The 26,814-nt window shown below is 62.6% G+C and overlaps 9 protein-coding genes across 9 annotated transcripts; 5 read left to right on the forward strand and 4 right to left on the reverse strand.

The window, feature by feature from the left end:
• Positions 1-387: 387 nt before the first annotated feature.
• PAN0_002c1017 (alpha/beta-hydrolase) lies at positions 388-3,597 on the forward strand (the record flags this gene model as incomplete). The annotated part of the gene is made up of 1 exon (XM_014803184.1): positions 388-3,597. The coding sequence occupies one exon, from the start codon at positions 388-390 to the stop codon at positions 3,595-3,597; it is 3,210 nt and encodes a 1,069-aa protein (XP_014658670.1).
• A 134-nt stretch (positions 3,598-3,731) lies between these two features.
• Positions 3,732-4,718, reverse strand: PAN0_002d1018 (s-adenosyl-L-methionine-dependent methyltransferase; the record flags this gene model as incomplete). Its single annotated transcript, XM_014803185.1, has 1 exon — positions 3,732-4,718. The coding sequence occupies one exon, from the start codon at positions 4,716-4,718 to the stop codon at positions 3,732-3,734; it is 987 nt and encodes a 328-aa protein (XP_014658671.1).
• Positions 4,719-5,234: 516 nt separating this feature from the next.
• PAN0_002c1019 (uncharacterized protein) lies at positions 5,235-5,716 on the forward strand (the record flags this gene model as incomplete). Its single annotated transcript, XM_014803186.1, has 2 exons — positions 5,235-5,399; positions 5,486-5,716. 2 exons carry the CDS (start codon positions 5,235-5,237, stop codon positions 5,714-5,716), a joined length of 396 nt encoding a protein of 131 aa, XP_014658672.1.
• A 353-nt stretch (positions 5,717-6,069) lies between these two features.
• Positions 6,070-7,254, forward strand: PAN0_002c1020 (mo25 protein; the record flags this gene model as incomplete). Its single annotated transcript, XM_014803187.1, has 1 exon — positions 6,070-7,254. One exon carries the CDS (start codon positions 6,070-6,072, stop codon positions 7,252-7,254), a length of 1,185 nt encoding a protein of 394 aa, XP_014658673.1.
• Positions 7,255-7,519: 265 nt separating this feature from the next.
• PAN0_002d1021 (uncharacterized protein) lies at positions 7,520-11,332 on the reverse strand (the record flags this gene model as incomplete). Its single annotated transcript, XM_014803188.1, has 1 exon — positions 7,520-11,332. One exon carries the CDS (start codon positions 11,330-11,332, stop codon positions 7,520-7,522), a length of 3,813 nt encoding a protein of 1,270 aa, XP_014658674.1.
• Positions 11,333-12,025: 693 nt separating this feature from the next.
• Positions 12,026-13,796, reverse strand: PAN0_002d1022 (uncharacterized protein; the record flags this gene model as incomplete). Its single annotated transcript, XM_014803189.1, has 3 exons — positions 12,026-12,274; positions 12,327-12,657; positions 12,832-13,796. 3 exons carry the CDS (start codon positions 13,794-13,796, stop codon positions 12,026-12,028), a joined length of 1,545 nt encoding a protein of 514 aa, XP_014658675.1.
• Positions 13,797-15,801: 2,005 nt separating this feature from the next.
• Positions 15,802-18,372, forward strand: PAN0_002c1023 (ATP-dependent metallopeptidase Hfl; the record flags this gene model as incomplete). The annotated part of the gene is made up of 1 exon (XM_014803190.1): positions 15,802-18,372. One exon carries the CDS (start codon positions 15,802-15,804, stop codon positions 18,370-18,372), a length of 2,571 nt encoding a protein of 856 aa, XP_014658676.1.
• A 241-nt stretch (positions 18,373-18,613) lies between these two features.
• On the reverse strand, positions 18,614-21,211 carry PAN0_002d1024 (GTPase binding protein rid1; the record flags this gene model as incomplete). The annotated part of the gene is made up of 1 exon (XM_014803191.1): positions 18,614-21,211. One exon carries the CDS (start codon positions 21,209-21,211, stop codon positions 18,614-18,616), a length of 2,598 nt encoding a protein of 865 aa, XP_014658677.1.
• Positions 21,212-22,493: 1,282 nt separating this feature from the next.
• PAN0_002c1025 (kinesin-domain-containing protein) lies at positions 22,494-26,801 on the forward strand (the record flags this gene model as incomplete). Its single annotated transcript, XM_014803192.1, has 1 exon — positions 22,494-26,801. The coding sequence occupies one exon, from the start codon at positions 22,494-22,496 to the stop codon at positions 26,799-26,801; it is 4,308 nt and encodes a 1,435-aa protein (XP_014658678.1).
• Positions 26,802-26,814: the final 13 nt, after the last annotated feature.

Here is a 26,814-nt window from a genome sequence, read left to right on the forward strand (position 1 = left end):
AAGAAAGCAGCCACGCACGCTCGAGGGGCCAGCCATGTCGGTCGGGCCGAAGTCGAGTGGGCTGCGACAAAAGATCACCCCACTCTCCGCACATGTCTCGGCGTGTTTGGGACGGTGCTTGTGACGGTGCTCAGCCGAAAGTGTAGTGCTGTAAGCGTCGGCAGCGCCGAGCGTCGCTTGAGCTGCACGGCGTTCCTGGAATTGCACACCGCACAGCCCGCCTGACGACACGTGAACCCATCTTCCTTCCCCACCGTTTCGGCAACTTCCTTCGCTGCTGCTGCACCATTCCCTACTACACTCTCCAACACCATCTTCTCTCGGTACCGCCCATAGACTACTTGAGATCATAATACTCGGATCATGACAGCCTAGATCAGCTGGAACATGGACAACCCACGTCCCTCGACGCCCGCTCGTAGTCAGAGCAGCGGGGCATCCCCGCTGCTCGCAACCCACTCGATCACACAAACCGCTTCCGACCCTGTCAATGCTGTCTCACCGTCCCAGTCTAGGGATGTCGCTTGCGAGGCTTTGTTCGGGGGTCACACTGCAGACGCGGACCGACTAGACAGTAAAGGGCCCAACGATGACACAGGCAGCGCCCCGCCTACCGCTTCGAGCCCGTCTCGAGAGGCATTTGCACAGCTGCATCCATCAGGCTCCAACCGACAGTCCGAGACTGCCGCCTACACCGCCGCCGCTGCCGCTCGAGACCGCAGCCTAGACAAACATGGCCGATTCGAAGCCGATTCCGACCCCAATGCACGCACTTCCATCGGCTCCTCGACATCTCCCGCAACGCTCCTCAAGACCCTGCCGGAAGCAGCATCCAAGACGCTCGAGACCACAATCACAGCGCCGGCGCGCACTTTCGATGCCATCAAGTCCAAGCTGCAGACACCTAGCACAACGCAAAAGAGCAAGAGCGAGATCCCCAACGCCATCAGCGAGGTCGAACGCGACATGAGCGGCAATCGCGACGCACCCGGCGCCTTTGCAGAAAGCGCAGACCCCTCGACTCCATCTCCTCCTCATGCAGCAACCCAAAAGAAGCCCACCAAGTCCGGCTCGTTCACCTCCTTCCTCCGTGGCCGCAACAACGCTTCCAACTCTACCTCGGCGCGCAAGTCACTGCGTAAGAAGGGTGCATTGCAGGAAGCATCGAAGACAGGCGACAACCCGGTTCCCCACGAGGAGGAGGAAGAGGACGAGGAGGTCGTCCGTCAGAGGATCAAGGATCAGCAGAAGCGTCTCGAGGATTTGGAAGAGGCACAGACACTCGGACTGCTTCGTACGCAGCAGGAGGCAGGCATCGAGCCTCCTGCGTCTCTCGCATCTCCCACCAAGCCCTCGAAGCTGATTGGACTGCCTCGCTTCGGCCACATCAACGGCTCGCCAAACGCTGCGGACGACGAGTCGGACCATGCCGAGGGCTCGTCGTCGCGCAGGAGCAGCTTTCATCTTCGCAGGGGCCGCAAGATGGAGCGCGATCAGTCCAGTGCGGCCGCAAAGGTCGAGAACGACCGACATACATCGGACTCAGCAGGTCTTCGTCGAGCCAACTCCGAAAAGCTCAAGTCCGGCCGTTCTTCCAGTCGCGGTCGCAGTGCACCACCACGCTCCGCTTCGGCCTCGCGCACGGGGCGCAGCCGCAGCAGACGACGCAACGATGACCACGGTGATACTCCTCGCCGAGCCGGCTCTGGCAAGTTTGCGCCACCACGTCGCTCGTCCACCACGTGGGCCTCGAAGCTGCGCACCAAGATCCCCATCAAAGAGTTCCCGCTCCAGGGTAGTGGGCGCGAGTCGGAATTCAATCAAGAGTGCCCCATCTGGGCGCGACAGCCGTACAAGTATCTCTACTTCACCTACTTTGGCCTCAGTGTCGGCTTCTACTACCTTCCACGATGGGCGCTCTCGTCCATGGTCCCTTCGCACCGCGGACGCCGCGACTGGAGCTGGAAAAAGGCCACCATGGTCAAGCTCTACCGCCACGGCACGCAGCTCACCTTTCGAACACGCACCAGTCTCGGACGCGATCTGCAGAAGGAGGTTCCGCACAGCAAGACGGTCCGCTGCAAGTTCACCTGGGTCGAGCCGGTGGCAGACGACGACGTGAGGGGCGAGCTCAGGCGCGCCATGCTCGCGCAGAAAGTGGACCCGCAACGCACGTGCGGCTTCTGGTACGGAGATGTGCCGGAGCACGCAAGACATTGCAAACGCCGCCGCAACGGCTCGGCCAATCAGTCGAGCGAGGAAACGCCCAACAGCGGCACAGCGGCACAGGAGCAAGGCGACCCCATGCAGGAATCCACGGCGAGCCTTGGAGGTGCTTCGCAGCGCACGGCGCAGAGTGACCTGTGCTGCGGCGTGGGTCGGCCCGCCGAGCCCGGCGAGAAGGTGCTCTACCACTTCCACGGAGGAGCGTACTGGATCGGTACCGCGCACGAGAAAGACGTCACGGCGGCGGTCAACACCGAGAGCCTGAGGTACATGGCAGAGATCTACAAGAAGCGCGAGGCGGAGCAGAAGAAAAAGTCGAACAGCAGCGGCGCCTCGACCTCGCCTGGATCCGAGTCGCAATCGGGTGCATCCGCTTCGGCGTTCGACGGCAAGCTGCTGCGGTCGTTCAGTCTGGACTACCGACTGTGCGTGCCCGGTCGTCCTCGCTCGGGCTCGTATCCTGCAGCGCTTCTGGACGCGCTCAGCGGCTACCTGTACCTCGTGCGTGATCTCGGCTTCGATCCCGAAAACGTCATCATTGCTGGCGACAGTGCGGGCGGCAACCTGGCGCTGGCGCTGTGCCGGTACCTGCGCGACGAGCGCGGCGAGGTGGCGTCGATGCCTGGTGCGCTGCTGCTCATGTCGCCATGGGTCGACATCTCGCGCTCGCACTCGGGCCCGACGCGCGCGCCCAACCTCGACTCGACAGTGTACACCAACCAGAAGTCGGACATCATCAGCAGCATGCTCGCCTTCCGCAACACGGCGGTCTCGGCGTTCCTGGGCGATCTGCCCGCGCGCGAGACGTATCGCAATCCGTACATGTCGCCCGTTTCGCTGCAGCTGCCGCTCGAGCGCGGTGGGAGTGCACCGCACTACGGATTCCACGGCTTCCCCAAGCGCATCTACATCACGAGCGGATCGGCCGAAATCTCGTACGATCAGCATCTGACGCTGGCGCACCGGCTGGCAGCGGGCACCAAGAAGGGCCGACCGGTGTATGCGGGCGACCGGCTGTCGGCGGGATGCAATGCGGTCGAGATGGCCGAACGCAGGGATCGTCCGAGGCCCAAGGAGATGCTGGATGTCGAGCAGGATGCCATCACCAACACGCCGCTAGACGAGCTGCACGGCTTGCACCTTCAGCCACTGACCAGCGACGACGCAGCGCAAAAGCCGCAGTCACCAGCAGCGGGGGACAAGAAGCGGTTCGCAGCATCGCCGCCGCCCGAGCCAGAGGGCAAGGAGGAGCGCGTGGTGATCTTTGACGAGGTCAAGGACGCGGTGCACGACTACCTGCTCTTCAAGTGGTTTGAGCCCGAACGCTCCAACACGTGGCGCCGCGTGGCAAAGTGGATCGACGAGGCGTGAAGCTAGATGCGCTGTGAGGTCTAGAGAATGCAGTGCTTTAATCTACAGGTTGGCCGCGAATCTACAGGTTGGCCGCGTGGTGGTAGCGATGTTGGGTATGATGGTGCGTTGGAATACAGGCATGCGGGTTCGGTCTAGGATGCAGCAGGGAACCAGTTGTCGGATTCGTCGTTCCAGTCGGCGGCGAGGTTGCCATAGTAGGCGGTGAGACTGGAGAGTTTGGTGCCATTGTTGACGTACTGGTACTCGATCTTGACGTCGGGCTTGTGTGGTGGGATCAAGTTGGTCTTGGCGAGGTGTTGGAGCTGTTCGAGATCCGTGCTGCGCGGGAGGTAGTAGGCAATGTTGGAGGTGTTGAACGCCGCTTGCACGCGCGCAAAGAGGTGGGAACCATCTACGGGCTGAATCGAGCTTAGCGAGTATGTAGACGGTGCAGCCGAAGGTGAAGCGGTGGGGTTCTGTGCATACCCGACGCCACCCCATGGTGGAGAGAGGAACACGGCTTGCACCGAGGCGATATCTGCGCGGGTAAGGTCCTTCCACACCTTGTCTTTTGGATCCGCTGAGGTGAGATTTGAAGCCACAAGCACGTCGAGAAGCTCGATGCTGTCTCCTTGGATAAAAGTGATCCTGTCCTCTACGCCGTAGATCTTTGCGTTCCAGCGGGCGAGTCGGAGCTTGAGCGGGTCGAGTTCGATGTAGAGGACGCGGTTGCAAGTGAAAGCGAACTGAATCGCATTTCCACCCGCACCGCCAAAGAGGTCGACGACAATTCCGTCCGTCGCACAGCGTTTGGCTATGCGGAAGGCCACCGATTCGGGCGTGATAGAGTACCACGACTGCTCGTCCAACAGGCATCCCGCTGCGTACGACGACAGCAACGTAAAGCGTTGGTGCCAGTATTTGCGCATGTTTGTCGGAAACATGGCTGGATGCACCAAACATTTTGGCAGCAGCTCCTCATACTCGGCCCGGTCTGCAGCACTGAGCGAGTCCAGGTCGAGTTCGGGATGGTAGGCACCCAGATTCAGCGCCGCCGCTTGCGTGCCGTCGTGAGACGAGGCGGGCTCGAGGTGGTGGACGAACGAAGCGACGCTGGTGCGCTTTCGCTTCTTGGCCATCGTGAGCGTACGATGAGCCTGTTCGCCACCGCGGGAGCGAGATGATCGAGGGCCTGCTGGGTCGTGTGAGGAAGGGAAGGCGGAAGCAGCGGCGCAAGCATGAACTCAAACCCTGCGCAAGAATTCTCGAGGATCTGAGCGGGAGTCGGAAGTGCAGAGTCAAGTGGAGGAGACCCTGGCAAATTTTCGGGAAAATGTACCAAATTTCGGTCAAACATCTCAAAAAAGTGACACGCTCGATGAGGCAGGTCTCAAGGCGGTGTTGGTTCAGACGAGGCAACCCGCAACCGCCAGCGAAGCCCGGGCTTTCGCCAGCTCGATCCCGGTGCCGCCGCAGAGACACTCGCTGCGCCACACCTCGAGTGCTTCGTGCAGAACAAGTGGATGAGAAGAAGGTGACGCCCGCAACAACTTCATTTCAACGTGGCGTACTTACGCTAGCCCTGCTGCACCAGCTGCGTGACAGCGACTGTATCGCGAGTGGGCTGACAGTCTACACGGGCCGTCATCACCAAAATGAGCATTTTGTGGGCGGGAAGGCAGCGCCAGAGGGGCTCAAGCTGGGATTTTCTCAAATCCAGCGTCGGCGCGCATCCGCTGCCGCTCTGCGCAGAGAGGTCAGTTGGCCGGGGAGGCGAGCTCCTATTCCGCGCCATCCGTAATTTGGCGCTGTTTTGGAGGGTGAGGCCGCGGCGAGCGTGATGGGATGCAGTTCCCCTGAGCCTGCATGCATCTTTTAGGAGTTGAGTTGGGCCTCTCCAAAACAGCCGCCTGGATGGACAGCCGAAACCAACACCACACACCAGCCCGCAGCCGCACAACCCACGGCTCCACCCCCGGTTGGGACTGCAGCATCCACTCCAGCTTGCCTCTCGCTCTTCCTCAACTTCTTCCCACGCACTCTTGCTGTCTGGCTCAGCTCGGATCTTCCATCGTCACGCCTGTTCTGCAAGCCGCCATACGAGAACTCTGGATCTCCCATCGCCTGCACCGTGTGATTGTCGGAAGCTGATCCGACAACGATAACAATCCCCACGCCACTCGCCTCGGCATCACAACGACGACGGCTCGCCTTCGACCACCGTTTGGCGCCATCCTGCAGAGGACCGAAGCAGACTCGACATCGACGCGCTACTAATTCAGCCTTTGCTGCTGCATCCTCATCCACCATCCAGGCTCAATCGCTTGTATCGGCTCATCCAACGGAACTCATCCACTCCCGGAAGACCCCCGAGTCAGCGTCTTCTAGCTCCTAAACTCGCCAGGCACCCGTCCTGCGACCTGCTGCATCTCTCGTCACCCCCGCTACACCTGCACGCGTAGGCTGCCGACGCGTACATCCATGCCCCCCATGAACTTTATCTTCAAGTCCAAGTCGCGCACGCCGCAGGAGCTCGTCCGCCACCTGCGCGACACCATCCTGCGTCTCGACGCCGCTTCCGGATCCACACCGCTCGGCGGAAGCAACTCGTCCAACTCGCTCCACTCGCACTACGCCGGTGCCAACGGCGCATCCGGCTCGTCGGTCTCGGCCGCCTCCTCTTCCTCCATCACCTCGTCCGGCTCGTCCGGCTCCAACTCGAGCGAGGCGAGACGCAAGGCGGTCGACGAGGTGTCCAAGACGCTATGTCAGATCAAGGCGGTGCTCTTCGGCGAGGGCGATGCCGAGCCCCAGCCCGACCAAGTCGCGCAGCTGGCGCAGGAGGTCTACTCGCACGACGTGCTCCAGCTGCTCGTCGCGCACATCGCCAAGTTTGAGTTCGAGGCCAAGAAGGACGTCAGCCAGATCTTCAACGTGCTGCTACGCAGGCAGATCGGCTCGCGCAGTCCCACCGTCGAGTACCTCGCCACACGACCGGACGTCATCTTTTCGGCGCTGCGCGGATACGAGAATGCCGAGGTGGCGCTCAACACGGGCATGATCCTGCGCGAGATGCTGCGCCACGAGCCGCTCGCCAAGATCCTGCTGTACAGCGACCGCTTCTACACCTTCCCGGACTACGTCGAGACGACGACGTTTGGCATCTCGTGCGATGCCTTTAGCAACTTCAAGGAGACACTCACGCGCCACAAGGCCATGGTGGCTGCCTACCTCGAGGCCAACTACGACCGCTTCTTTGCGACGTATACGACGCTGCTGCAGTCGCCCAACTACGTCACCAAGCGACAGTCGCTCAAGCTGCTCGGCGAGATCCTGCTGGACCGCACCAACTTTGCCGTCATGACGCGCTACATTGCGAGCGAGGACAACCTCAAGATGATGATGAATCTGCTGCGCGACCGCAGCAAGAACATCCAGTTTGAGGCCTTCCACGTATTCAAGGTGTTTGTCGCCAATCCCAAGAAGCCGCCGCAGATCGAAAACATCCTGCGGCGAAACCGCGAGCGTCTGGTCAAGTTCCTCGCCGACTTCCACAACGACAAGGACGACGAGCAGTTTGTCGACGAAAAGCAGTACGTCCTCCAGATCATCGAGGCCACGGGCAAGACCGCACAGCCTGCCCAGCAGCAAGGCGCCGCAATAGGCGCAAAGTAGAACCACATCGCCCCCTGCAAATGTCTCGTCCTCTTCCATTCCTGCTAAGACCTTACGCCCCCGCTTCCCCTTGCCTCTCTCGCATCCGTTGTACTCTTTCACACTCCTCGACCGCGCACACTGTCTTTGCCTCCAATTCCAGCGCTTCCCCACCCAGCTTTCTAACCTCTTCGGCCTGTCCACACTCGCGCACCATGCACCATTCACTGAGGAGAAAATTCCATGGCTCGTGCTGTTTTGATTGCTGTCACGGTAAACGCCGACACTAGCCCGTGGCGATGAGCGCATACAGCTCTTCGGCGAGCACGCCGTCCAGCTCGTGCGTGGCCAGGATATCCACCACGCCATCCTCGTCATTGAGAAGTAGGCCGATCTGCTTCTTGCCCAACGAGCTGGCTGCATTGCTTTCGCCCAGCCCGAATCCGAGCAGCGCCGGTGCGCCAAACATGTCCTGCCCGTCCGAGATCAACCGGAGCGCCTCGACCAGCCGCCTGCAGAGCACCGAGAATGGGTTTTTCGAAAACTCGGGCGTGACCCGCGCGAGCTTCTTGACGATCCGCAGCACAATGCCCGCCAAGCCAGGCCTATTGCGCAGCCGAAGCTTCACTGGAGGCGGAGCGAGGAAGGCCAGATTGTACAGACACATGGCGAGGCGTTCGCAGTAGCCCAGTCGATGCTCGGTGCTCAGCACCTTGAAGTCGGCCTCGGTCATGGGCAGCATCTTGATCAGCTCGTCCACCACGCGCTCGATGTCTTCGCCTGCAAGCACCTCGCCCATCACCTCGCGGTTGTCGTCCGGCAGCGCCAGCTTCGACAGCGCATCCAACGCCAGGTCCGCATGGTAAGGAGTGCGCCGGATCACAGGCGGCGCCGCCGCACCAGGAGGCAACGTCGCCGCCAGATCCGCAATCTCGGCAGCATGGTCGATCTCCTCCACAGCAGCCGCGTCAAAGACGAACGAGGCCAGCAACTCAAACAGCGCCTTGACCGTCTCGGCGCTCTGGCGGCGCAGCGAGAGCGCCTCGCCGGCCAGATTCGACACAATCACCACCACCTCCTTGCGCACCCTCAGCGCCTCGGCCGTCGTGAACACGGTGCTCGCTGTGTCGCCATCGTCTTGGTCCGCTTCCTCGCCGAGAGCCATGGCCCGGACGCGCTCGGCGTCGCTCTGGCACAGTTTCACCAGGGTCTGCAGCAGCGCAGGCGTGCCGTTGAAGAATGCCGTGTTCTCCGGCATCGTGCTGAAGTTCTTGAGGATGGTCAGCACCGTCAGCGCACACGCGGCCCTCTTCTCGGTCGACCGCTCGTGCTCCGACTCGACGCCATTCGTCGAGATGGTGCCATCCAGCACATCCTGGCTGAACGCTGTTGACGACGAGGCAAACGAGCGCTCGCTTCCGCTCCCCGCGACGCTCCCCGCGGCTGAGCGCGACCTTGGCACCTTTCTGCGCCGCCAGATCCGCAGCTCTGCCTCCTCTTCCGCGGCCGCGGTGATCCAGTCGCGGTAGGTCGGCATGGAAGCAATCCCAGCTTCGCGGCGCACGCGCTTGGCCGCAGGTCGTGTTGCAGCTTGGAGTGCGCCGAGCCCCTGCGACATCTCCTCGTCTTTCGAGACGAAACAAGACTCGGTGAGCACCTCCAGCAGCTCGTCCAGCAGATCCTCGCAGGCTGCAAGTCCGAATTGGAAGTTGGGCGCAGCACCGACGCCGGCCGACAGGATGAGCAGCGCATTGAGCGCATACGACACCTCAAAATCGAGCCGGGAGCGCAGGCTCATGACGAGCGCCTGCACATCCACGAGACCCAGCTCGCGCAGCGTCCTTGGTCGGCCTCGTGACTGCATGGCAGGTGCGTACTGCGACTCCACCAGCGACAGATCCCAGCCTCCGTATGTGTGCAGGTCGCGGCGGATGGGTAGGTACTCGATCTTGTGCTTCTGCGGCGGTGCCGGCGGGCCGATCGGCTGCGACGTGCCGGGCACCAGCTGCCTCTCGGGCTGCGGTGGAGGACCGGCCGAAGCAGGCGAAGCAGTGACAGCCGGTTGTACAGGTGCAGCTGCGCCATTGGTGGTCTCGCCCATGTGCGGCATCGGTGGCTTCAAGTCGAGACCACTCGCCGGCGGCAGAGCCGTTGGGACGATGCTGTCCGTCTTCTTGCGCTTCTTCTTTGATGGCCTCGGCTCGGGCTTCGACCCCATCGTTGGTGTCTGTGGGCCGGCTCCGTTGATCTGCGATTTCGTCGGGGACGGAGGACCGCCCATGCCGGGCTGCGTAGGCCACTGCGGCACGCCCTCGGCACTCGACTGGTCGGCACCTGAGGCTTGCTGCTGGAAAGCTTGCTGCTGCTGCTGCGCCAGCAGCTTGGAGGGGTCGTTGAACAGCTCAGGGTGGGCGCCAGGCATCGTTCCAGGCAGGTTGGCTGCAGATGATGCCTGTGCCATACCGGGCATACCTGGCATGCCGCCTTGACCTTGACCTGGGGAGGCTTGCGAAGGCATAGCGCCCATCCCCGGGAAGCTCGCATTGCTCCCTGCCGAAGGTGGTTGCTGTTGCTGTTGCTGCTGGAATTGTGATTGCTGTTGTGCTGCAAAGCCGTCGGCGGTTGCTGATGTCGGCGTCTGTTGCTGCTGCTGTTGCTGCGGCTGCTGTTGTTGCTGTTGTTGCTTCATCATCATCTGTCGTGTCGCTTGCTGCATCGCTACGAATCGCTCTCGTGCCTGCTGGGAAGTGATACGACCCGTCGCGACCAGATGCTGCAGCTGGAGCATTTGCTGATGCAAGTTCGCTGGCAAGTTGGTGGGCGCTACTGGCGTCTGGCCGTTGGGTCGGTTGGCACCAGGCTGCCCCGGGCCGTTGGCATCCTGAGCTCCCGGCTGATGTAGCTGTTGCTGTTGGGACTGCTGCTGCTGTTGTTGTTGTTGTTGTTGTTGTTGTTGCTGCTGCTGCTGCGGTTGTTGTTGTTGCTGTGAAGGCTGTGGCGGCTGCTGTGGGTTCTGCTGCGCGCCGGAAGGCTGTCCCTGATGCGGCATCTGCTGTGGTGTGCTTCCAGGTTGTTGTGATGGGTCCTGCGTCGATGCACCGGAGCCTGAGGCGGATGGCGAAGCTGCAGCTCCCGCTGGACCACTGGCCTGGCGCTGGGGCATGCGTGATATCCAGAACTGCTCGAATGCAGACAGTCGATCGCGATAGAACGACGACAGGCGATCCGGGATCTCGCCAGGACTTGGAACAGCGTCTGGTGCCGACTGGGTGCCATCTGGAGGACCGACCTTAAGGCCCAGACGGCTGGCGATGACGGCCCAGAAGCCAGGGATCTGTGCGGCGCGTTGTGAGCCGCCAGAGTGGATGACGGCGGCAAAGAGCGCCTGCAGCTCGATCGTCTTGGTTTCGCCGGGCAGATTCGATGACGCTGGACCGACGAAGCTGAGCGGCAATTGAGGCGGGAAAGGCGTCCCGCGTTGGAGCATGAAGTTGCGGACGGTGCCGACAAAGTCTCGCTTTGGCCCACCAGCCGCGCCAACGCCCTGCGATGCGGCCGGCTGCATTGACGCGCCCGGCGTAGACATCTGAGCGGGATTGAAAGTTGAAGGCTGCCCTTGGTTTTGTGGCGGCTGCATGGGGTTTTGACCGAAAGGCGATTGCTGCTGTGTCTGCTGCTGCAACTGAGCGAAATCGCCTTGTTGTGATGCCTGAAAGTTGTGGTCCGAACCCATGCCGTCCACGGTCGGTTGCGAACCGGGGTTGTCGCCCTGCATCATCATGCCCTGTTGCTGTTGTTGCTGCTGCTGCTGTTGTGGTGATTGCTGCTGTTGGGGCTGCTGCTGCTGCTGCGGCATCATGCCCATCTGACCAGGTTGCTGAGGTTGACCGAGCTGAGCGCCTGGTGGGATGTGTGCACCCATGGACTGGATGGCGGACTGCTCCATCATTTGCAAGCGCTTCAATTGCGAGGCCAGGTGTTGTTGCGCGTTGGTCTTTGTGGGCCCGTCGGGCTGGCTGGAGATGACTGCCCATTGGCGTTGCAGCGCGGCGATGTTGCCACGTATTGACTGAAGGACATTCGCGTTGTTGGGTTGCATGTTGTCGACGGACGTGTTGGTAGAGGTCGTGAAGAGTGCGGGTAGGAAGCAATGGCGTCAGAATCTATCCACGGGTCGAAGAAGAGAAGGCAGAGCGTCGCGTGCCGCCGGGGAACGCGGGTATCGAGGCGCGAGGGGAGGAGACGAGGCACGGCACGACCACACAGAGCGCATCCGCAGCTTCCTGACGGCGCCGGGATCAGACCACAGCGACGCGGCGATTGCTTTACGCGTCGGAGGGTCGGAGTGATGCAAACACGCAAACACAAGGGCGCGCTGCTATTCTGCTGCTGTCGGCGTGGCCGTGGACGCGGCACGATTTGGCCTAAGCTGGCACGTAGACACGAGAGTCGCGAGGGAGCGCGAGCCTAGTCGGTGCTCGTCGCGCGTGCCAAGGAGCCAAGATGGATAGAGGAGCCGGAGGAGGGAGAAAGGGAGAGAAGGCGGGAAGAAGAGGGGAGGGCAGGAAGAAACGGAAGCGAGGGTGGTGGAGAGGCCCGGGCGGCTAGAACACCGAGGAGAGGTGCGAGATGATGGGGTGCAAGAGCAACTGGGCCAGCGGGGCGAGGATCCGACGAGACGCGCGACGGCTACGCCGATCCACGATTCGCGCTCCTTTGGCTGTGGTGCAGATGCGAAGGGGCCGATTCCAGCTCGGAAAAATGGGTCGATTTCGAGCCCATCGCGATTTGATCAAGATGAATCGAGCTGGATCGGGCCGATTCGCATCATGTCCACCCCGCCTTTCGAGCCAGTTGCACCGGCGCCTCGTTCTGAGCGCTTGAGATGGTGGGGAGGGCGGTAGCTCGTAGGACTCACCTGAAATACGTTGGCAGCGTTCTGCATCTGTGCTCCAGCGGGTGCTGGAGGATTGCTGGCTGTCGGCATACCCATTTGACCTGCGTTGGGCTGAGCAGCGGCAGGGAAGCCCTGCTGCTGGCCCTGAGGAAAGCCAGGCGGGAACTGAATGCCCTGTGGATTCATCCTGACTCACGATGGTCGTGTGAGAAGCCCTTCCTGAGCGACTTGGATGAGCTCGCTCGGCACCAGCCTGAGCTTGGGACGGACCCGAGGTAGACGTCTGCGTTACGATCATGGAGCAAGACAAGGTTTGCGTGTCAGTGAGCAGTTCGACGAGCACAGTCGTGCGTTCTTTCGTCAAGCGCAAGGGAGCCATGGTCACATCCCGCCAGCCGGTGCCAGGACACAATGTCAGAGCTCGTTGCCGTTCGAAAGGACCGGCAAGAGTGGTCTGCAAAGATGCCAGGATCGAAGCGGCAAGGCGTGCCCGGGCTTCAGGACGAGGCGACGGAAGCCATGGGCCGCTCAAGAGATCATCTTAGACAAGGAGGAACGAGGGAGGATCTGCGACGATGGTTGGCAACCAGACTCGGCCAGAGCGTGTATGGAAAGGCGCAGAAGCCAAGACCCGGCTCAAGAGCACAGACAAGAAAGCGGAAAGTCGATGCAGGCGCAGGGGGATGCAGGGCAGAAGGGACGTGTGATGACGTGCGGACAGATCGAGCGGAGGCACGACAATGCCCAACGTGACAGTCTGCGGGACGACATCTGACAGCTTGTGGAAGGCATCATGGATGCCACCACCCCGGCCGGCAGAAGCGGGTCGGAGACCGCCGAGCGAGAAGGGGAGGGGGGACCGCACACACTCGCGCACACAGAGCCGATAGCAGCAGGAGAGGGAGGGAGCCGACAGCGACATGGACTGCCCGCCCCCGGGCACCGTCGGCCGAAGCGAAGGGGGCGGAGGGCATGGGAAGCCGTCAAGAGGGACGCAGGCACGAGGGACAGGACGAGCGGAAGAGGGACAGGGAGGTGCGTAGCCACGATGGTCGCCGCATCCACACCATCGGTACGCATGAAGGGGCAGCGGCGCATGTGGGTTCATGCCACCCGAGCTCACGGGGGGGGCGGGAGGAAGGGGCACAGCGGACGCAAGGCAGCAGGCGGATGGGGACGGATGCATGTGGCGGGGCGGCGGCGGCGGCAATGCGGCGGATGAGGACGAGGAGGGGAGCGGACGATCATACGCAAACGCAATGCAAAGCGAGCCAAACAAGCTTCGGTGACAGGCAGGAGGAAGGTACGTACCGGAGCGGGATCGGCAATCGGCGCTGACGGGCGGAGGGGCAGCGGGCCGAAGGAGGGAGGAGCAATGTCCAGGACGCCGGAGGTGTGATGGAATGGCGGGCGCGGATGGGGGGGATACAGAAGCGCTAGCAGCGGGCTGGTCGGGTGAGATGGCGAACGGTGAGATGAATGAAGGAGCACCTCGGATTTCAGTTTGGCCAGCGGCAGCGGAAGCGGCGATTTTCCAGCCCTGCCTTGTCTCTGGTGGGCTGGGCTGGGCTGAGCACAGGCGAGGCAGGCGAGATGAGATGAGACCCGAAATTACGATTGGAGCGCTGCGCAGCGCGTGCACACGCGGCCCCCCTGCCAAGTGCATGCGAAGCCGTCGTTGCGCGGTGGGGCGGCCAGGGCTGGCGCAGGAATCAGTTTGACGCTCGGGCACGTCACGAGAGAGAGGCGCGGCCAAGCCACGCATCACCCTGTTAGGCGGCGCAAATCGAGGGCCGGGCAAGCAAATGCCTGAACCTCGTATTCGGTCCCTGCATCTCTGGAGCGACAGAGGCGAGAGCCACATGCGAGCTGCGCTGCAGAGCCAGCCGTCGCAATCACGCATCGGAGTCTCGGTTGCTGGCTGACTAGACGAGGCCTGCCGTCATGCGTTGCCACCATCATTCGGTATGCAGGGCCACAAAGCCACATGCCATTGTGCACCAGAGCGGAGGTGCGGCGGGCTCTCTTTCTCTCGCGTCTACCGCGGTATCACGATGCAATCACAAACTGCGTTTGGACTGCGGAAGGATTGGCGCGGCAGGCAAGGCAAGCAAGTGCCGAAGGTAACTGCCGACCGAATCGAGGACGAAACAATGCGTCCGATGGCTTTGGACGGGATTGGTCATCAGCTTCCGAAGCCTAACTTGCCGTCCAATGTCATCTGGGTTGTTGGGGGATGTGACCTGGACGAGCCCGTCAAAACGGATCAACCGATCTCAGGGGGGGATCCAGTTGACATTGCAAAGCGGGTTGGCGTGGGAGCGCGTTTTCGGAAGTCTCCGCGGTGCAACACGGCCACGCATCCAACGGGAAAGCGACGAGACCTGGTTCGTTTGACACCTGAACCCACCCGGCCCTTACGGCTGCGTTGGGCGGATGAATTGGGGGGCTGATTGTTCTGCGTTGGTCAAGTGCAGGCGCGGCAAGCGAGGCCACGCCAAGTCGCAGCCGATACGAGATGCGCTTATGCATATTTCAGCGGTCGGGCCGGCCATGTAGCGCTGCAAATTTGCTCTCCGAAGCTTGGAAACGTCCTCGAGGCTGCAGGCCGCTCGCTGCATGTGTGCCTGACCAGCCGCTGCAGAGCATGCCGACGCTCGGTTGGCATCCGGCAGCTCACTCTTGTCATTGCTTTGGGCGTCTCGGGAACCCCGTCTGCCACACTGCATGCCGTCACACTGAGCGCCAAATACACCAGAGCCTGGTGTTCGAACATCTGTGCGTCTTCGCGTTCCATCGACTCTGCTCTCGGCTGAGACGCTACGTACCAACAGCGGCAGCCGCTTCGAATCGAGCATGTATCTCTCAATCCTCCATCGTGGATGTGGAACTCGTGTACGGCACCTTTGCAGCGCTGGGTTGACTCTAGCGCAGATCTAATGACATGCTCTCTTGCGGAATTTTTGACCGCCTTTCGGAGCCTTTTTTTTTTTCCCCTTTCGGCTCTTTACAAAAAAAGCGGTGTCGCAGCAGTCCCTCTAGTCGAAACACGGAGACGTCGTGGGCCATGGAACTCGATCTTTTGTTGAACGATCGGATGGGCAGCAGAAGGCAGACGGCAAGCCGTTCAATCGGAAGCCAGTGAGGATGTCCGCATGTCTAGCAGCGAAGGACGCCGGAGCTGGAATCATCCGGCTCCGTCGAGAGGTACCGCCCGATATCGACCTAGATCTGCTGGAATCGGCATACCCGATGAAGGATTTAGGAAGTGATCTGGACGGTGGACGAGAGAGGCCGCAGGGAGCGAAAAAGGCGTCTTCGGATGCTGACCTGACCGCGCCTCGAAATTCCCGCGTGCGGCGGCTGAGCTCAGCCAGAGAGAGAGCGGCTGGAGGGCCTCGTAACGCGCGCCACTCTGCGCTCCCAAAGAGCTCGGCGGGTTTCTCCACTCTCCGTCTGCCGGAACAATTCAGGCGAGTCAGTCAGTTGTCGGAGATACCAAGCGTCCGTCAATCACCACTACCATCACCATCACGACCCCCATCACTTCCAGCTGAGCCTCTGCTCTTCACGCTTTCGCACCGCCGGCTCGTACACCAGCTCGACGTCACCGACCCTTCGCGTAGTACCCACTCGAGCATCCGAGGCACACAGCCACCTCACAGCCAGCAATGCTGCGCTCCATAAGCTCGCGGTCCGCCGTTAGCCGCTTCGGTCTTGCGCCATCGCGATCAGCTCAGATCAGCGCAGCGCTTCCGTCCACCGCCGCCACCCGCTCTTTCACCCACCTCTCGGCCTCTAGATCGCAGATCGCATCCTCTTCCAGATCCAATGCAGCCAAGCTCGCTCTCAACAAGTCGGCACTGTCCCTGCAATTAAGGCAGTATGCGACGCCTGCCGAGGACGGTGACAAGAAGAAGAATTCTGCCCAGGAGCATGACGACGACGACAAGAAGAAGAAGGAGTTCGAAGAGTCTGTAGAGCGCGGTCTCAAGGAAGCGCGCCAGGGCAAGGCGGGCGGCAGCCTTCCCGAGAACCTCAAGCAGTTCTTCGACAGCGATGACAAGAAGGCGCGAGCCTCCAAGAGCGACAAGGAACCTGCGCGCGACGAGGATGACGAGGTCGCCGAGAAGAAGAAGAAGAAGGCCGACAAGTCGTCAGGTGCCAATGGCTCCGCCGGCGGCGGTCCCAACGGCCAGTACACAGAGATCCGCATCAACGCCAACACCATCTTTGCCACCATCGTCTCCACCTACCTTCTCTACCGCCTCACCTCGCCCGACCAGCCCAGCCGCGAGATCACGTGGCAGGAGTTCCGCACCGCCTTCCTCGACAAGGGCCTTGTCGATCGTCTCGTCGTAGTCAACCGCTCCAAGGTCAAGGTCTACCTCCACTCGAACGCCACCGGCTCCATGTACCCTTCGTCCGGCGGCTCGAGCAGTCCGGCGAGCGGCAGCGGCCACGCGGCCTACTGGTTCAGCGTCGGCTCGGTCGAAGCCTTTGAGCGTCGTCTCGACGAGGCTCAGCGCGAGCTCGACATCCCCGGCAACGAGAGGATCCCCGTGGCCTACCACGAGGAGATCTCCACCGCATCCACCTTGCTCCACTTCGCTCCCACCCTCCTCATTGCCGGTCTCCTCTTCTGGATGTCGCGACGAGCTGCTGGTGGCGCCATGGGTGGCGGTGGAGGAGGCGGACCTGGCGGCATCTTCGGCATCGGCAAGAGCCGCGCCAAGATGTTCAACCAGGAGACCGACGTCAAGACCAAGTTCAAGAACGTCGCCGGCATGGACGAGGCCAAGGAGGAGATCATGGAGTTTGTCAATTTCCTCAAGAATCCCGAAAAGTACGAGAAGCTCGGTGCCAAGATCCCGCGAGGTGCCATCCTGTCCGGCCCCCCCGGTACGGGTAAGACGCTGCTGGCCAAGGCGACCGCAGGCGAGGCCAAGGTGCCGTTCCTGTCCGTGTCCGGTTCCGAGTTCGTCGAGATGTTTGTCGGTGTCGGTCCGAGCCGAGTGCGAGACATGTTCGCCAACGCCAAGAAGCACGCGCCCTGCATCATCTTCATCGACGAGATCGACGCCATCGGCAAGAGTCGAGGCAAGGGCGGCAACTTTGGCGGCAACGACGAGCGCGAGTCGACGCTCAACGAGCTGCTCGTCCAGATGGACGGTTTCGGCACCGAGGAGCACGTCGTCGTGCTCGCGGGTACCAACCGACCGGACGTGCTCGATGCCGCTCTCATGCGACCCGGCCGATTCGACCGACACATCGCCATCGACCGCCCCGACATTTCGGGACGCAAGGACATCTTCCTCGTGCACCTCAAGCCGCTCACGCTCCACTCGTCGACGGATCGCGATCTGCTGGCGGAGAAGCTGAGCACGCTCACGCCCGGCTTCAGCGGTGCGGATGTGGCCAACGTGTGCAACGAAGCGGCGCTCATCGCGGCGCGCGGCGGTGCCGAGTCGATCGAGGAGCACCACTTTGAGCAGGCGATCGAGCGAGTCATCGCTGGTCTCGAGAGGAAGTCGCGCGTGCTCTCGCCCGAGGAGAAGAAGACGGTGGCGTACCACGAGGCGGGCCACGCTGTCTGCGGCTGGTTCCTCGAGCACGCCGATCCGCTGCTCAAGGTGTCGATCATCCCGCGTGGCGTGGGTGCGCTCGGATATGCACAGTACCTGCCCAAGGAGCGCTACCTGTTCTCGACCGAGCAGCTGCTCGACCGCATGTGCATGACGCTGGGCGGACGTGTGTCGGAGGAGATCTTCTTCACCACCATCACCACAGGTGCGCAGGACGATCTGTCCAAGATCACGCGCATGGCGTTCGAGATCTGCGCGTCTTACGGCATGAACAAGGAGCTGGGTCCGATCAGCTACCGTACGGAGCAGGAGTCGATGCACAAGCCGTATTCGGAGCGCACGGGCGAGATGCTGGATCTCGAGGTGCGCAAGATGGTCTCGGAGGCGCACAAGCGCACCACGCAGCTGCTGAGCGACCACCGCGCCGACGTGGAGAAGGTGGCGAAGCTGCTGTTAGAGAAGGAGGTCATCACGCGCGAGGACATGCGCAACCTCCTCGGGCCTAGGCCGTTCAGCCACGCAGACGAGGCAGACCAGTACCTGGACAAGAAGGGCATGCTGAAGCGCAAGGGCGAGAGCTCGGCTCCGCCCCCGCCGCCCGAGGACCTGCCCACGCCCGGCCTCGCTGCATCCAAGGTGCAAGACCCGAAGCTCTAGACGAATCCCCTTGCGCCTTGTCTCTGATCCAAACCTGTATTCTTTCGTCCCAGTCTCTCCATCACAACTCTCTCTCTCTTTGCTCAGATACAATCCAATCATGTCTCTTTTTCACTCGGTGGGCTGATGCGGTGGCGAACGGTAAGAATTGGAAATTGGGACGCTGGAGATATGAACTGTGGATGCTAGCAAAGTACGAAGTAGACGGGTGCGGGTGGAAGCTGTGACATGACGCAGAATCTCAACGGAGGTTTGGAAGTTTGGCGCGCTGGAAGGGGGTGGGAGCATGCGAGATGGAACGGCTTTCCCACTGCTGCACTGCCGAGCCGACGATGGAACCCTTTGGTCGATCTGCGTTGGGAGGCTTGAGGTCCTGGGCGACTGCTTCGGACAGGCCAAGGATGCGCTTGGAAGTGGACGAGGACGGCATGCCAGGCGACGAGGGCGGCTCGGGTGCAACGGGCGCCGAGGGAGCGAAGAACTGGCTGTCGAGTCGACGGTCAAAGCCCACCACCTCTACCTCGCGACTGGGCGCGGCCGTGTCAAAGTCCCAAAAGTCGCCCGTGGCGGCTACCGCCGGTGCTGGCTCGGCCGTCGTGGTAGGGGCGAGCATGCGGTCGCGCTTGCTGGGAGACTGCGATGCAGAGCGCATTGCGTTGGATCGGCTGATCGTCGTCACTGCCACTGGCGCCTTGTCTTCGGTGCCGTTCTGAAAGGACGACTGACGAGCCGGCGTGGACGGGGCGATGAACGCGCCTGCGATACCGTATCCGGCCTGAGGCGAGGCGCCGGTGTAGGGCGAGGCGCGCGCCTGCGAGCTGGGCAGCTCAAGCGGTGGCAACAGCGGCGCCGTCTTTGTCTTTGGGCTCTCGATCCAGTCGGCCAGATGGTAGGGAACCGGATGGCCAGCTTGGTTGGCCAGACTCAGATACCTGGCGAGTTCGAGGTGCGTGGTGGGATAGTAGTGCTGCGAGGCCCTGCGCAGCGTCGCGAGGACCCTCTCGATACCCGAGGCAAAGAGGTTCTGGTGGAACAGCTGCGCCGTCATGGCGGGTCGAGGCAGCTGATGCGCCTTGAGCTGGACGAGCACGGTGGCGATGGCATTGACCAGCCTGAGATGCGCGGTGAGATAGGCCATTGCCTCAAACTCGACGCCTCCGGTCATGCCGCCGGGCACCTTGGGCCCCTGGATCGAGTCGATGCGATCCTGCAGCTCGTCCCAGCGCCAGAAGAGGTTCTGCGAGTGGCAAAAGATCCAAAAGTAGTCGCGACACACGCCAGCGATCTCGACGATGTACGTCTTGAAGGGGCGTGGCGCATGGGTCTGCTTGATGAAGTCCACCACGGCGTCCTTGGCCGGGTCCGAGGGGTTCTGGAGGAGCTCGAGGAGGTAGTTGAGCGACGAGTGCGAGTGAGCGTGAGAAGCGGGCAGCTGAAGGTCGAGCAGGATGGCGAGAAGCTCGATCATAAGCTTGCGAGTCGAGAGATCGCCAGGCTTCTTTTCGGAGAAGAGGAGGTCGACGAGCTGGCGGAAGGGCCGCGGAGCGTGGGAGGCGAGGGCGTCGCGGCCGACCTCGGTGGTGCTGAGGGCGACAAAGCAGCGCAGGAGCTCGTGGAGGAGCATGTCGTCGTGCTGCTCCTCTCTCCATTCCATGGCAAGCAGCTCATCGAGACGTGCGAGCATGGCATCGTAGCCGGCGCACGCGGGCGAGATGAACGCCGAGATCCAGGTGGGGGATTCAGCGGCGAGTACGGCGCGCATGCGCTTGACTCGCGCCACATCGATGCGGCTGGCGTCTGTGCACTTGAGCATAGTGGCGAAGCTCTCGGGCGTCTCCTTGCCGAAAGAGGCGGCGACATCCTTGCCGAAGGACATCGAGCGTGGACGGAGCGTAGAGGGTGTGCTGGTCGAGCCACCCGCGGCAGACGCTGCAAGAGAGATGAAGGACCCGCCCTGGCCGAGGTTGGGGTTGGACTTCTTGAAGGCGTCGCGGATGGCACTGCGCGACGTGCTGCTGGGCTGCTTTGTATGGCCAGCGGAGCCAGAGGAGGCCGAGTCGATGGAGCCAGTCGAGACCTGTCGAGGGGGCCCGGACCCAAACAGCAGTGCAGTGTTGGGGGGCGCCATCAGCTCGGCAGAGTCAGCGGCAAGGTTGGCGTAGTTCGAAGCGGCATCGTGCCCCAGCAGCGGAGAGGAGATGTGGACTGAAGCAGGACGCGAAGCCGGCCGTGCCTTGAGCAGATCCGGGATGGGCATGCGCTTTGTTGGCGAAGAGGGCGTGGCTCCAGCGGTGCCGTCTCCCAGCCCGAAAGCAGCGAGGCTGAGCGTCGCCTGACCCTGCAGCATGGAAGCCTTGACGGTGGAGTTGAGCGCGAGCAGCTTGCGGCGCAGGTCGGGCTGCACCTGCAGCTCATCGAGCAGATCGACAAAGTCGGCGTCGATCTGGTCGGGGGTGCGGGTGGCTGCGTAGGATTGGGGTGCATCGGCGTGGTTGTTGAGCGTGTCGGTCTTGTCTTTGCCAAACAGTCGGCTGCGACTGCGGCTGCGACTACGCAGCCCCTTTTTGGTCGGGCTGGACGACGAACTCAGCCTGGAGCGCGACTCTCGCTCGGTATCCTCTGGCGATGTGCCTCGCAGGCGGAACTTCGGATCGATGGCGATGGGATGAGCTTTGGATGGTGATGTGGTTCGGCCCCTTCCCGATGTGTGTGGCTGGGGCGAGAGCGGCTCGTTTTCCTTACCGCTCTGTGGATCGGAGGAGCCGGAGAAGGCGGAGTGCTGACGCGAGTATTGGCCCGGTCGGATGCGAGCCGACTCATGAGGCATGGCGGCGGCCATGATGGCAAGCAAAGACGCCTGCTCGCTGCGTGGCGTGGAGGTGCTGTTGGTGCCGATGTCCAACGAATGGCGAGAACACCGAGTGGATTGTGATGGAGAGGTGAAGATGAAGAAAAAGAAGAAAGCGATCCAAGGTGGTCACGGCGCTTGGTTGTTGTGGAGAACTCTGCCTGACCAAATTAGGCAGGGTTGCCGCCACGACCTTTGGGCAGCAAAAGTGTGTGCAGCCGGCAGGGTTTGACGGTTGCTGGGCGCAGAAACAAGCACCGCGTGCATGGGCGCTGCTCGAGCCAGGCAGCAATCGGCGACATCACAAGCAGCGGGCCTTCCGGCTGCGTCTGCACGTCTCTGCGGCAGAGCACCAAAAAGCGCAGCCTCGTCCGTCACAAGTTGGTCAACCGCCAACCAACTCCACCTTCCCCACTCCAAAGTCACACTCGGCCCGCGACGTGAAGCGCGACCGAGCATCACGTGAAATTTCTCTTTCGACCCAACTTGGCTGGCTCGCCGCTCTGCCCCCTCCTGGGCTTCCATCACTGCTCATTCCTCTGTCATCTTTGATCTGCTAGTATACAGAGCGGTGGGTCGAACTGTGACATCTACGAGGCTTGGCTGCGGACTGCGAAGCCGAAGTGAGAGCTACGGGGGATTTTCTTGCTGCAGCTAGTGTCGAATCTTCAAAAGCAACACAGCAAAACATCGCGCGCAACTGGACACCACGTGAACTCGCCACGAGAAGCGCGCGTCTGCTGAGCTGCAATGCCGCTGCGCAGCGCTGCAGAGGCTGGAGATTGACTCAACATCAACACCACACTGCTCCACCGCCGAGGCTGCCTTGTCGTACTGCACGCACGACCCCACGATGCAGCCGCTTCTTCTGAAGCTGACCCGGCAAGATGGGACAAGTCGACATCCAGGCTCGTCTGCCAAACTCAAACCAATCGACCTGCCGCATCCTACACTCCGGCCCTCGGGGTTGACACACACTTCTACCACCATATCAATCGTCTTGCCGCCTCCCACCAGCATCTTTCTGTCCCCCAGCTGCAGACCAAGCTACCGTACCCTCTAGTCTTTCTCCCTCGCATACGTCCACACAACGACGCCACTGCACAAGTTGCCGGCTGCACACCTGCCCCCACTTCATTTCGTCGCGTGCTCCATCAGCTGGCCTGGTGCTGCACAGCTTCGACAGCCGCCTTCGCCCTGCCGTTCTTGTCTCCCAGTCCCACTGCAAAGCCCCTAGTCCCTGTCACACGAGCTCCAGCCGTGCATCTGTATCATGTTTCGCTTCCGATCCTCCGCTTCTGTCGCCTCGACGCCCCCCGGCACCTCATCTCCTTCCTCCCCATCCTTCGGACCCAAGGCCAGCGCGCCCGGTCTCACTCCAAGCAGCTCGGCGACCTCTGCCCTCTCAGCTGTAGACTCAGTCGCATCATCCCGCAGTAGCACGGCAGGCAGCACGAGTAGCATCCTCTCCCTGCTGCACGCTCACACTTCCGCCTCCACCTCATCTCCGAACTCGCCTGCACCCTCCCCTTCCACTTCGCTCGCCTCGCTGTCCTCAGAGCCTTGCCTCACCGTGCAGCCCTTGGCCGAATCAGCCACGCCCTTACCAGAGCCCGTCAAGCCAGCTCCCACTCCTACTGCCACTACCACCTCCACCTCCCAGCGTGTCAAGCGCCTTGATGAACCATCACCATCCCGCAGGCCCTCCCATCTAGCCTCACCCCGCACCTCCAGGCCTTCCGTCAGCGCCAAACCGCGCCCATCTTCCACCCCGCAACGAGCTTCGCCCACCGGTCCCACCACCAGATCAGCCCATAGAAGCTCCACCGTCGCTGCCATGGCCAAGAAGGCCAAGGTGGGCTCGGCCGCCAAATCGTCCCCCTTCACCAAGTCGGCTGCATCGACAACCGTATCGACTGCCACCCAGAATGCCTCTATAACAGGCGCCGCAGAGACACTCAAGGAGCCAGACTCCACACTAGCCACGGTCACAGAGGAGGGCTCGTCGTCCCCGACACCTTCGACCTCGCCAGCCAAGCCAGTAGAGACAGCATCGACCTCCTCCGACTCGAAACAGAATGTCGTCGTCTGCGTGCGCATGCGTCCTTCGCGAGCCAGCGCAACAGCCACCGAGGCTCCGGTGTGGAAGTGCGACCTGGACAAGAGCCAGATCGTCCCCACCGAGCACCATCCCGCCATCGCCAAGAGGACCACCTCGTCTGAGCGAGCCGGCGCCGGCTCCTCCATGGTCGCCGCACCATCCTCGCACGACCTCGACGACGACGCTTCTTCTTCCACCTACCACTTCCAGTTCGACAAGCTCATCGCCGATGCGCAGACCACCGACGACATGTACCACTCGCACATTGCGCCCGTCGTGCGTGCAGCCATGGATGGCTACAATGGTACTGTCTTTGCCTACGGCCAGACCGGAAGTGGTAAGACGCACACCATGTCCGGCAGCGACACGGAGCCAGGCGTCATCCCGCGCGCCGTGCAGCAGGTGTTTGACATGATCAAGCAGGAGCCCGACCGCGAATTCCTGCTCCGCGTCAGCTATCTCGAGATCTACAACGAGACGCTCAAGGATCTGCTGGCTCCCCTGCCTCCGCTTTCGGGCGCTGGGGCGTCGCTGCAGACCACCGATCGTCCGGCATCGCCTATCAAGGGCGGCTCCTCCCATGCCGCGGGCGCGGCACAGTCGTCGACGCTGCGCATCATCGAGGACCAGAGACAGAGCCGCGTCATCATCACCGGCCTGCGCGAGGAGATCGTCACGGACGCAGACACCGTGCTCGACCTCATCCAGCGCGGACAGGATGAGCGACACGTCGGTGCCACCGACTGGAACGAGCGCAGTTCGCGCTCGCACTGCGTCTTCCAGCTTACCATCGAGTCTCGCGCGCGTCAGACCGCCTCGGCGGGCAAAGAGGTGCGCATCAGCCAGCTCAACCTCATCGACCTTGCCGGCTCGGAGCGCGCAGCTAGCCAGGCCGAACGCCGCAAAGAAGGCGCCTTCATCAACAAGTCCCTCCTCACCCTCGGTACTGTGATTGGCAAGCTCACCGAGCCTGCCGACACCGCCGACGCCCACATCCCCTACCGCGACTCGAAGCTCACGCGCATCCTCCAGACGTCGCTCTCGGGCAATGCGCGCATCGCCGTCATCTGCACGCTCAGCCCCGACACCGAGCATGCCAACGAGACGCTCTCCACGCTCAAGTTCGGCAAGCGCTGCAAGCTCGTCGTGACCACCGCCAAGAAGGGCACCGCCATGGATGACAAGGCGCTCCTGCAAAAGTACCGCAAAGAGCTCGATGCGCTGCGTGCGCGGCTCGAGGCCAACGGCGTCTCGCCCAACCCGGACGAGCCCGCGCCCGTGGCGACGATCGATCCGGCCCTGTCGCTCGAATCGCAGCAGAGGCTCGACGAGCTCAATGAGCAGAAGGCGGCGGCGCAGAAAGAGGTCGAGAGCATGCAGAAGCAGCGATCCGATCTCAAGTCGCAGATCGAGCACCTCACGCGCCTCATCCTTACCAGCCAGACGGTGGCTGCCGATACGTCGGATGCGGTTGCGGGTCCGAGCACTCCCGTCCGCGCCCGCCCTCACGCCTCGGCACTTGCACGTCGCGGTCCGCGCATGAGCGACCTGCACTTTGCCAACGGCTCTGCCTACAACAGCCCCATCGCCGGGCCCAGCACGGTGCCCGAAACGCTGAATGGCACCAAGCCGTTTGAGCTCGAGGCGGAGCTGGCTGCGCTGCGCCGGCAGCTGCGGCAGCAGATCGAGGCACGCCAGACACTCGAGGCGGCGCACACGGCCGAGCTCGCGGCGCGCGACGCGCGCCACGCCGAGCTGCAGGAGGCCATCCGGCTCAACGAGGAGGAGCTCGACGAGGCCGAGGTCGCGTACGACCAGCTCAAGGGCGAGCGCGACGAGGCCCGCAAGATCGCGCTCAAGGAGCAGGAGAAGGCGCGCGAGCACAAGAAGAAGCTGCTCGAGGAACAGGAGGCCAACCGGTTGCTCAAGCTCGTGGCCAAGGCGCGCGCCGACGACGGCGACAAGGCGCTCCAGACCGAGATCGAGGCGCTGCGTGCCCAGCTGGTCGCCAAGGAAGCCGAGGCGAGTGCAGCCAAGCGCCAGCTCCAATCGGAGCTCGACGAGGCGAGAAAGGCGCTAGAGGCCCAGCGCAAGGCGGCGGATGAGGCGCAGCTTCAAGGTCGCCAGGCGGCCGAATCGGAGCAGGCACTACGTTCCGAGCTGGACGCGGCCAAGCACAGCATCGCCGAGCTCGAGAAGCAGGCGGCGTCAGCTCTGGCGCCGAGCGAGGAGGACGACGTCAACGCCGAGTTCCGCGACCTGGTGCGCGGCCAGTCCGGCCTCGACCAACGCGTCGCCGAGCTGGACGAGCGCGAACGCCGACTGGAGCGTCTGCAATCCGAGCTCGACGAGGCGCAGCGGGCGCTCTCGGCATCGGCGACTCCGCAGGCGGAGCGCGAGCTGGCGTCGGTGCGCGACGAGCTATCGCAGTCCGAAGAGGAGCGCCGCACGCTGCAGGTGGACCTAGCCAAGGCGCGTGCAGCTGGCACGGGGCGCGACCAGGATGTGCAGCGGCTCAGCGCCCTGGAAGCGCAGCTGGAACGGGCCAATGTGCGCGCAAAGCAGCTCGAGACCGAGCTGGCTGCGCAGAAGCAGCGTACGGCCGAAGCGCTCGCCACGGTGGCGCGACCACTGCCTGTGCCCGACGCGGGCACCACGCGCACGGGCGGCTCGGTGCCATCTTCGCCGATCAAGGCGTTCACCACTGGTGCGTCTCGGCTGCGCAATGAGCTGAGCACGCCGTCGGGCTCGGGCGTGCACCGTGCCGGCTCGGTCAAGGAGTACCGCCGCTACCGTGCAGGCGAAGAACCTTGCTCTCCCGCGTCGCCCTCGGTGGCAGCGGGGGCTCGGAGCGTTCTGCTGGGCAGTGCGGCAACGTTCAGTGCGGGTGCAGGCGCGACTGCGCGTGCCGAGCGCGAGGAGATCGAGCGGCTCAACGCGGTGATCGCATCGCAACGGGCGATCATGGCGGATCTGGAGGCTTCGGTGGCCTCGTGGAAGACGCGCATGAAGGCGCAGGCCGATCTGATTGCGCAGCTCGTCCAACACTCGCCATCGCACCCCTCACCACCTGCATCCGATGGCGAGCACGACGAGCCGGTGTCTCCCCGCAAGCAAGCCGCCGCTCTGCCGCGCACGACGCATCTGGCGCTGTCCAACGACCAGCCGTACTACGGCGCACACACGTACAACCGACCGCCCACCATCGGTCTAGGCATGCTCCCCACTTCGCCCAATAAGCTTTCCGGTGCTGCATGGACCAATGCCTCCCCCAACCCTCTACCTTTACCAGCTGCGGCTGGTGGTGGTGGTGCGAGTGAGAGGAGGAAACCGCGCAAGACGATCGAGATGGATCTCAAGCTGCTCAAGTCGAGCCCGCGCGTCGAGACGAGCAAGTCGCTATTTGCGCGCGACTCGTCCGCCGTGCCCGACTCGCCCACCAAGCGTAGAGGCACCAACGCCTCCGCTTACTACATTTGAACCTCTGTCCCTG

Source organism: Moesziomyces antarcticus (genome assembly GCF_000747765.1).
Source record: "Moesziomyces antarcticus DNA, scaffold: scaffold_v10002, strain JCM 10317, whole genome shotgun sequence".
Taxonomy (NCBI): domain Eukaryota; kingdom Fungi; phylum Basidiomycota; class Ustilaginomycetes; order Ustilaginales; family Ustilaginaceae; genus Moesziomyces; species Moesziomyces antarcticus.